Raw genomic sequence first — 9,822 nt, forward strand, 5'->3', positions numbered from 1 at the left:
CTGTGTGATCACAAGGTGTTGAAGGGATCAGGTATCAGGCCTCAAAGAACATATATAAAATTATTGTAAAGGAGGGGGAGTGCAGATTGGGGACCCAAGACCCATCTGTATACAATTGGACATTCCCTTACAGAAAGATCTCAGGGAGGAGATGAGCCAGTCAGGGCGCAATGTAGCAACGATGAAACATACAACTTCCCCCTAGTTCCTAAATACTTCCCCCAACCCCACTGTCATGATCCCAATTCTACTTTAGAAACCCAGCTAGACCAGAGGATGTACACTGGTACAGATAGGAACTGGAAACATAGGGAATCCAGGACATATGATCCCTTCAGGACTAGTGATGAGAGTGGCGATACTGGGAAGGTGGAGGGAGGGGAGGGTGGAAAGGGGGAGCTGATTACAAGGATCTATATATAACCTAACTGGGGGATGGACAACAGAAAAGTGGGTGAAGGGTGTTGTCGGACAGTGTAAGATGTGACAAAATAATAAAAATTTATAAATTATCAAGGGTTCATGAGGGAGTAGGGAGGGAGGGGGAAATGAGGAGCTGATACCAAGTGCTCACGTAGAAAGCAAATGTTTTGAGAATGATGATGGCAACAAATGTACAAATGTGCTCAACACAATGGATGTATGTATGGATTGTGTTAAGAGTTGTATGAGCCCCCAATAAAATAATTAAAAAAATTTTTTTTAAAGATGGGTGGACTCTAAAGTCAAGATGGCAGCCTAACCTTGGTCATCCCTGAGTTGGCTTGACCTTTGGACTCTCCTTCAGGGGAACAATCCATTATCCTTCTCAGAAGGGAGTGAGCCCTACCTAGGATCAGTGAGACTGTAGGGTCTGACTGCTCTAGAATCTGGAGCATCTAGAGCCTAGATGGCTGATAACCTTAGGAAAATGACCTTTAAGCAGATGACCTCCAAGTGGATGCTCATTGACCATGTGTGAGCAAGCAGCACCTTAGGTTTGGCATATATTATGGGGGGACAACCTGGGGAATAACCTTTCTGTATCTCACACTCAATGATTTCAAGGAGAGAGAAAATGTTCTGAAACTGAAGGTGGTAGCAATCTCACAACACTGCTTGATGGGATAGAACTATGGAATGTTTTATCTGTAAGAGCTCCCATGAAGATGATTAATAACAATGAAGAAGGAGGAGGAAGCAGACTTAGAAAGGGCAGCCTTGAAAACCCCATGGAGCAATCCTACCCTGCCCCTTTGTGGCCTTGAGTCATGAATCAACCTGTGACAACCGCTCACCAAGGGAGTCCCAGTCCTGACCTTGGTACTGCCCCAAAGCCTGGTCTTTGAGCTCTTCCCTCCCCATTCAGCATTTCTCAGCCATCATGGCAGTTTCTTGACTCTGGCTACAGCCAAGGATCATCCAATGGGTACTTAGGATCTTTAAATCAGTGGTGAAAATGGTGGATCAGTCTACTTGACCAACAACCTAGTAGGGGCTGATTCCAACCCATGCAGAGGTGCCTCGGAAGAAAGGCCAGGCGATCTGCTTCCAAAAGGTCTCACCTGGAAAGCCCTGCACAGGAGGCCTATTGTGCATGTCTGACGTCCCCAAGAGTCGGGATGAAAGGCAACATGAAGGGAGCGTGCTAGCCGTGACTTTGATGTTTACTAAAAGTCTTTGTCTTTGAGCTCTTTCCTCCCCATCAACGTTTCTCAGACATCCTGCCAGTACCTTCACGTTTGCTCCAGCCAAAGACCAGCCGCCTGTACTACTACTGTCTCCTCATTCTTTCTTCACCCCTCCTTTCCCAGAACCTCACGCTTATAAACCCTGTGTCCCTACTGCATCACAGAGAGAACGGGACACCAGACACACCAGAGGATAAAAAGCCATGATCAGCCTGTGTGCTGGGCAAATCATCCTAGAAGCTGGCCTATATGAGGTCACATGGATTGGAGGAAAGCTTATTCACACCCTGCAATACACAAATAACCTGCTTGCTGAAAGGGAGGAGGACCTGAAACCCTTGCTGATGATCAAGGGCTGCAGCCTTCAGTTTGGATTACCACTCAATCTAAAGACCCCAAATCCCCACAACTAGATCAACAGACATCACAATAAATGGAGGAAAGATTGACGCTGTCCAGGATTTTGTCTTGCTGGGATCCACAATCAGTGCTCGTGGAAGCAACAGGGAAGAGATCAAATGAGACATTGCCTAGGGTAAGTCGGCTACAGAAGACCTGTTAAGAGTGTGAAGAAGCTAGGGTGTTATTTTGAGGATGAAGGCAAACCTGACCCACGCCCATGGTGTTTTCCATGTGAAAGTTGGACATTGAATAAAGAAAGAAGATGAAGAAGAATCGATGCATTTGAACTACGGTGAGGTGAAGAATACTCAAAGTACAGCAAAAAGCGTAAATAAATCTGGAAGAAGGGCTGCCAGAATGCTCTTTGGAGACAAGGATAGAGGCTTGGTCATGCGATATCGGGCGGGCATCCTGCGTGATAAAGAGGAGGGGCAGAGATAATGGGCGCACACAGCGGCAATGGACTCAAACACAAGAACAATTGTGAGGAAGGCGCAGGCCGGCGATGTTTCCGTCTGTTGGGCATGGGTCGCTGCGGGTCGGAATCGACTCGATGGCACGTTAACAACCTTCCGAACCTGGGCCTGCCTGCCAGGACCACAGAAAGGCCGCGACTGAATAAAGCCGGTGGGATCCTCGGATCTGCTTAAATTTGCCAGAAAAAGTTAAAGTCGAGTTAGTTCACGGAGCCTTCCAGACCTTCTAGCATCAAAGGGCGTCTCTGCTTTCCCGGGGAGAATGGGCAGGTCGGAAACCGAGGTTCCCGCCCCCGCCCCCCGCGGCGGTGGCCACCGGACCCGGGCGGCCGCCTGTGCGCCTGCGCAGTAGCCCTGCCGTCGCCCGAGCCCCGCCCCTTCTCCGAGCGACCCGGGACCTCGGGGGCGGGGCCTGAGCGCAAGATGGCCGCCGCGCGCCCGGAGTCCCCGAGTCCGAGCTCGCCGACCTCGGAGTCCCGATCTCCGGAGTCAGCGGACCTGGTGCGGGCGAGGAAAGGGCTGAGCGCGGGGTTCGAGGCGGGAGGGGGCGTCGCACACGCGGCGGGGTCCCTGAGGGCGCGGCGGGGAGGTGTTTAGGGCTCTAGCCGTGGAGGCGGCGGAGCTTTCCAGGGATGAGCGAGGGGAGGGGCTGGGGGCGGGTCTTGAGGACGAACCTATGGGTTGCGAGGGGATGATCAGTGGGCGGGGCTTGTCCCTGTGCCTGATTACAGAGGGGAGGGTGCGAGGGCGTGGTTTAGAGAGGAGCCTATCGCTGTGGCTTGAAGGCGGGGCTTAGGGAGGAACATGAATGTCAAAGGGAGCATTGGTGGGCGGGGTTTGGAGAAGGGCATTGAGGGCGGGACTTAGGGAGGAGCCTATGAGTGGGACGGGTTGAGATGGGGGACCTTTTGGGGGTGGAGCCTGAGGATGGAGTTGTGTCCTGGGATTAGATGGTAAATAGGAGGCGGGGCTATATCCAGTGAGAGGACTCCTAGGAATTGCATTGGTGTCATTAGGGGGCGGAGACTGAAGGGGCGGAGCCTCAGAGGACTAGTGGTCTTGCCTGAAGTTTGGGAAGGTGACCCTGAAAGATGTCGTGGTGGGGGTAGTGGTTGGGGTAAGGGGCGTGGGGGGTGTTAATGAAGGACACCCATGTTGGGAGAAGGGATAATTCCGCAAAAATCAGCCTGGTACGTCTCAATGTCGAAGGGAGTATTTTGAGGGAGAAATACCTACAACGGTGTTAATTTCAAGACCTCCATATTCCCCCATTTTGGATTGAGAATAATTGAAGAAGTGCATTCAACAAACGTGGATTGAGTGCTTCTGTGGACTGCGTGTACAGAACAGACCAGGATTGTGTTCTGGAGGGTGTAGTTCAGAGAGAGGAGACAATAAATTTGTGATATATTGTATACAAGAATAAAAAGTGGGACGAGGCAGAAATTGGAGGTGGTGGAGGGGCGCTAAATTTAGCCAGAGCCAAATCAGGTGCATATTGGCTTATCTTTAACACTAGGGTTGGGGAGGAAGGCAGGACCAGGAATGTGAGGAGTATTACAAATCATGGGAATTTGGGGACTTTGAAGTGAAGTTGGAGCCCCGGGAGGCATCTGAGTGGGAGAATGACGTGATATAATGGACGTTTTCCAAGCTCATTCAGGCAGCTGCTGTTAGGAGAGGCTGAACAACAAAATGGGTTTTAACTAAGGAGGAAGAGAGAGAGGGATGGATGCGTGATACAGGATCCATGTGCCTTGTATTGCAGATTCCATATTTGCAAATTCATCTGCCTGCGAAAATGTATCCATCACCCCAAAATCAATACTGGAAGGGTTGTCCTGAACATTTATAGACATGTACCGAGCAGCGAGGAATTTGCCTTTCAGCTCACAAGGCTGGTTGGTTTTTCTTAATTCAGCATAGCAGGGACTTTATAGAGAATACATTCAAAACACAAAGACAACTGCCCTCAAGTGACTTCTGATTCATAGAGACCCTGAGGGATGGAGTAGAACTGCCCCTTTGTGTTTCTGAGCTTATAGATCATTATGGGAGCAGAAACTCCCATTTTTCTCCCCAAGAGTGATTAGTGGGCTAGAACTGCTGACCTTGAGATTAGCAACACAACACCCAAAGAAAACATAGCCCCATTCACCTGTTCCCCCATGCACAAACTCACTGACATAGATGCCGTCCTTGAAGTTGGGGACCCCTTGACTGCTGTCGTCCATTTGCTTCCATGTTCCTCACCTCACTACCAGCTACTCGATTCTGACTCACGCGACCCTAGAGGACAGGGTAGAACTGCCCTGCAGGGTCCAGAGACTTTCACTCTTTGATGGGAGTAGAAAGCCTCATTTTCCTTCAGCAGAGCAGCTGGCGGTTTCGAACTGGTGACCTCACAGTTAGCAGCCCAACGTTTAATCACTACGCCAACAGGGCTCTGTGTGCCTTGTAGGTCATTCTTAAGAGCGCCTCATGCTTCTGTCTGGTCTGAAGAAGACTTCAGGGGATAGTTTTGGTTTCAGGTTAAAAGATTCATCTCAGGGCAATAGTCCCTGTGGTTTGTCCAGAATCGATGGCTCTAGAAAGTCTGGATTCCAGGAGATTCTGGCATTCTGTGCCGTGTTTCCCCACTGTGCTGTGGTCAGAGTTCTTGTACGGAATCTCTGAACCAAATGGGTCAGTGATGGTAGTTGGTCATTCAGTTCTTCTGGTCTCATGGCATAGGGGCAGTTGTTCTCGGAAGTGATAAGTCACACAGTGCACATCGTCCTATTTAGAACTCTCCTCCCTCTTACCCTAGCAAGTTGACATCAATTGTACCTTACATGGCTGCCTGCAAGATGGTAAGGTCTCCCCCACCGTGCAAGGAACTGGGAGTTCGTTTTGAGGGTTCATCCAGCCTCTGTAGTTCCAGAAAGTCTGGATGCCACAAGAATTTAAAATTCTGTGTTGTACACTTTCTCCCTTCTTTGATGAGGAGCCCTCTTTGGAGGGGGTGACTTTAATAAGTGGGGGGGGGACTGCTGGGGAAGCACTTCGAGGTTGCCATGCAGGTCCACAGGCTCCTTGTGTCACCCCCCACCCCCATCTTTCAGGTCTTGGTGCCCGAGGATGAGCGCCCCACGACACCCGCGAGTGACCTCATCGAGATTCAAGTGGTCAGAGTGACGGACACCACACTGGTCCCCGAGCTCCCGGAGCCAGGGTCCCTCCACTGTGCCTTGTGCCCAGCTGCCTTCCGGCTCGTCTCGGAGCTGCTGTTCCACGAACATGGCCACCTGGCTGGGGCTGAGGGTGGTGGGCAGGGGGCGAGCCCCAGCCGCTGTCACGTGTGTGGCCACAGGTGCCCGGGGCCGGCGAGCCTGCGGGCCCACTACAGCCTGCACACCGGGGAACGGCCCTACCGCTGCCCGCGATGCCCGCGCGCCTTCAAGGCCCTGGCGCCCCTCCTGCGGCACCAGCTGCAGCACGGCGTGGACACGGGGGAGGGGGGGCCGAGGCCCGGGGTGACCCTGGAGAGGGCGGCGGCAGCAGGGGCAGCGGTGGGGAAGCCGTTCGCGTGCAGGTTCTGCGCCAAGCCCTTCCGCCGGTCCTCGGACATGCGCGACCACGAGCGGGTGCACACGGGCGAGCGGCCCTACCACTGCGGTGTGTGCGGCAAGGGCTTCACGCAGTCGTCCGTGCTGAGTGGCCACGCGCGCATCCACACCGGCGAGCGCCCCTTCCGCTGCACGCTCTGCGGCCGCACCTTCAACAACTCCTCCAACTTCCGCAAGCACCAGCGCACCCACGGCCATGCACCCGGGGACTCCGGGGGCCCACCGGGGCCGGGGGCCGAGCGCTCAGGCCGTGCGTGTGGGCCACGGGACACCCTGGAAGAGGGTCGCGGGGGATGGCGAAGGTGAAAGTGGAGGTCAGGCAGTAGGCTGGGCAGAGGGGCTGCTTGGGGGAATGAAGGTGAGGAGTGGAAGAGAGATGGCAAGGGAAGGCGGGGTTGGGAGCGCAGAGGGACCCCTTCCCCTCAAACCCTGGCAGACACCTTTGGGAGACCTAGAGAGAGGTATGGAGGTAGCCCTCTGGCCGCCCAGCTAGCAAGGGGGCGCATGGGCTGGATTCCACACAGCTTGTCACCACAGCGTGTAGACAACCACAGGGAGGAGGCATACATCTGGCTGGAGTGGGATGGGGGGTGGGGTTGAGCTATCCCTGGATTCGGAGTGGACAAAAACCTTTGTCCACCTCATGGATTGTCCTGGACCTGGGGTGTCTACCTACTGTCTGTTAGAAAATGCCCACGGAGTCTTCCTTGGAGAGATGCTGGGACCCCATCACCCCCCAGGTCACAGCTCAGGGCCGTCGGGCCCCCAGGGATGCCCATGCTTTACTCCAACAGCTCCTGCACCCCCACCCTGACTTCCTATTTGCAAGCAGTTGACCAGGAGACAGATCCCCGTTCGACATGCCCCTTCAGAGCCCGAGGCTGCCTAGTCTCCAGGGTGCCCTTGGCCTTCTTTGTGCCCTCCATTCCCAGGTGTGAAGCAACCACACATTGCCCACTCCTTGGGCAATGCCAGGCAAGGGTTGGCTGATGGCGGCGAGGTGGGCCAGTTGGTACCGAAAGCCTAAGCATGGTGGGTATGCAGTAAGGAGGCCAGCTGAGGTGGCAGGCAGCAAGGACCGAGCTGGGGCTGGATGACACCAGCTCCAACCCTATTAAAGGACTTTTCAGAAGGGTTTGTTTTCTCTCTCAGTCGTGTATGTGGCCTGTTGGCTTCCGGGGAGCAGGGGTTAGGGGGCCTGTGAGCTTGGGCCCCGCCCCAGGTGGGAGCATATCGCTCCCCAAACCTCTTTCCTCATCTCATCTTGTCCTTGAAGTGGAAAAGTGGAAGTCAAGACCGCAGGTTCCCTGCCTCTCCACATGGAAGAACAAGAGAAAGAAAAAAACAACGCTGGAAAGTAGAAAATCAATTCTCTCCCTTTTTAAAAAAATGTAGGGAGTCCATTGGAGAATGGAGGTCTCAGGACAAACCACTTCCCCAACACCAGAGAGACAGGGTGCTAGGATCACCCCCCACTTAACCAGAATGAAACCCGCTGATGCTAGATCTAGTATCGGGCCAGGTCAGGCACTGTCACCTCGGTTTCAACTCTGACCCCAGGCACACACAACAAATCAGCCAGGCCCTGCACCGTGCTCACTGCCCTTACTGTCTGAGCCCCTGGTGTCCACCATGGCGTCCATCCCTCTTGAGTGCCCCGCTCTCCCCGCCATGCCCATCTCCCAGGAGGATGACTGAGTACTGCAGCCATGGCCGGAGGTGATGCGCACGAGCTTGAGGGATGAAAAATTCCTGGAGGCCCTGTCTTGGCAGCGGGCGGCCCTTTGGGATTTTTGACCTCCAGGACCCTGTGGGGGACCAGCCTCCTCATCATCGAATGGGCCCAAGGGGCGGTTGTGTAATCGAGGGGTAAATTAAAGAGCCATCAGAGAAGTGAGCGTGTGAGGGCGCACCTTCTTCCCTGATGACTGGAACCAGAGTGAGACTGTCCAGTGTGTGCTCACTGACATGTCATCTCAGGCAAGCAAGCCACACGGGAAGCTCCTACGTAACCGGAAGGAGTTGTATTAAAAGCATACACGTATCATGAAGGGGACAGGCTAGGGGTAGACACACAACCGGAAGGGGAGCCTTTAGAGGCGCACCTGTGACAGGAAGGCAGGTATGTAACAAGATGTGCGGGCTTGAGTCAAGATGGCACCCTAACCTTGGTTGTCTCTGACATGACTTGACCTTAGGTGTCTTTGGGCTCTTCTCTGGGGGAACAGTCTATGCGCCTTATCAGAAAGGAGGGGGCCGTTCTTAGGGTTAGGTGGTCTGACTGCTTTTGATGGCAGACAACCTTCAGGCAGAGAGCCTTCAAGTGAGTATGGTGAGCGGCCATGAGTTTGCAAACAGCACCTTCACTTTGGCACTGTTATGGGGGGACATCGAGGGGACTAACTTTCACTTGGGAGAACGTGAATGGGACACATCTCCAACTTATGAATATGAAGGTTCCCTTCCCGGAGGCCTGGCCTCCCAGACCCCTTAAATGAATGTTGAGAGTTTGTCCACTGACACTCTCTTCCAACGTTGTGTTTCCCACAAGGACCCCCCCATCAGGTTTCTCCTGGTGAACCTTCTAGAAGAAGAAAACCATCATGCTTCCAGAAGGGGGTGGGGCCAAGCAGAAGAGTTGTACACAGCCTCTGGCTGGTCAGAGACATTTTGTGGTTCAGAGCTACTATGGGAAAGGCCCCTGGTGATGCACTTGAGTAGTAGCCGGAAGGTGGGCATTTCAAGTCCTGCTGGAGGGGTCTTGGGGAAAATGGCCCGAGGACCTGCTTCTGAAAAGGGATGCTCTGACACCCAGGGTCCCCATGAGTCAGAATCATCTCAAAGGCAAACAGTAGTCCTGGGGGCAGCAGCTCTGAGCAAGGGGGACAAAGAAGTCTGGAGGGACATCGTGATTGGCATGCAGAGTGTGCAGATTTGCACACCGTCCTGATCACCCCTTGTGACTAACGCCATAGCCTGTTGCTGCCAGGCGCCCATGAGTTGGTTTCAGTGGGGCGACCTTGTGTACAACAGGACAAATCACTGCTTAGTCCTGGGACGTGCTGGCAACTGCCCCTGTGTTGGAGCCTGTTGTTGCAGCCACTGTATTGATCCATCTTCTTGCGGGCCTTCCAGTTTTGCAATTGACTCTACGAAGCATGATGCTCTTCCCTGGGGACTGATCCCTCTTGATAACATGCCTAAAAGACATGAGACAAGGTCTCTTGCCACCTTCACGTCTAAGGAACTATCTGGTGGTACTTCTTCCCAGACAGATCAGTTGATTTTTTTTTTGATCAATTGATTCTTTAGGCAGCCCACGGTATATTTATTCCACACGGACCATCGTCCAAAGACATCGGTTCTTCTCTGGTCTCCTTCAACATCTACCTTTCCGCATACAACAGGGGTAACTGAAAAGACCATAGCTTGGGGCAGGGCTCACCTGAGTCTTCAAAGTGACATTTTTACTTCTGAACACTTCAGAGAGGGGCTTGGGTAGCAGATTTGCCCAATGCGGTATTGTGTTAGTCCAGGTAGACTAGAGAAACAAATCCAGGGAGACTCATGTGTATAAGAAAGAGCTTGATATAAAAGAGTAAATGAATATTGAGAAGACATCCCAGCTCAGATCAAGTTCATAAGTCCGATATTAGCCCATATATC

The 9,822-nt window shown here is 53.1% G+C and overlaps 1 protein-coding gene across 1 annotated transcript; it reads left to right on the plus strand.

Annotated features, from left to right (window-relative positions):
- The first annotated feature begins 2,955 nt into the window (after positions 1-2,955).
- On the plus strand, positions 2,956-7,283 carry ZNF784 (zinc finger protein 784). The gene is made up of 2 exons (XM_075536574.1): positions 2,956-3,049; positions 5,653-7,283. The coding sequence occupies exons 1-2, from the start codon at positions 2,972-2,974 to the stop codon at positions 6,460-6,462; spliced, it is 888 nt and encodes a 295-aa protein (XP_075392689.1). The 5' UTR covers positions 2,956-2,971; the 3' UTR covers positions 6,463-7,283.
- The last annotated feature ends 2,539 nt before the right edge of the window (positions 7,284-9,822 follow it).

Source organism: Tenrec ecaudatus, chromosome 18 (genome assembly GCF_050624435.1).
Source record: "Tenrec ecaudatus isolate mTenEca1 chromosome 18, mTenEca1.hap1, whole genome shotgun sequence".
Lineage (NCBI taxonomy): Eukaryota > Metazoa > Chordata > Mammalia > Afrosoricida > Tenrecidae > Tenrec > Tenrec ecaudatus.

Coding starts and splice junctions, on each gene's coding strand:
- ZNF784 (XM_075536574.1), top strand. CDS start 2,972: ATGGCCGCCGCGCGCCCGGAGTCCCCGAGTCCGAGCTCGCCGACCTCG. Junction 3,050..5,652: donor CTCCGGAGTCAGCGGACCTG/GTGCGGGCGAGG, acceptor CCCATCTTTCAG/GTCTTGGTGCCCGAGGATGA.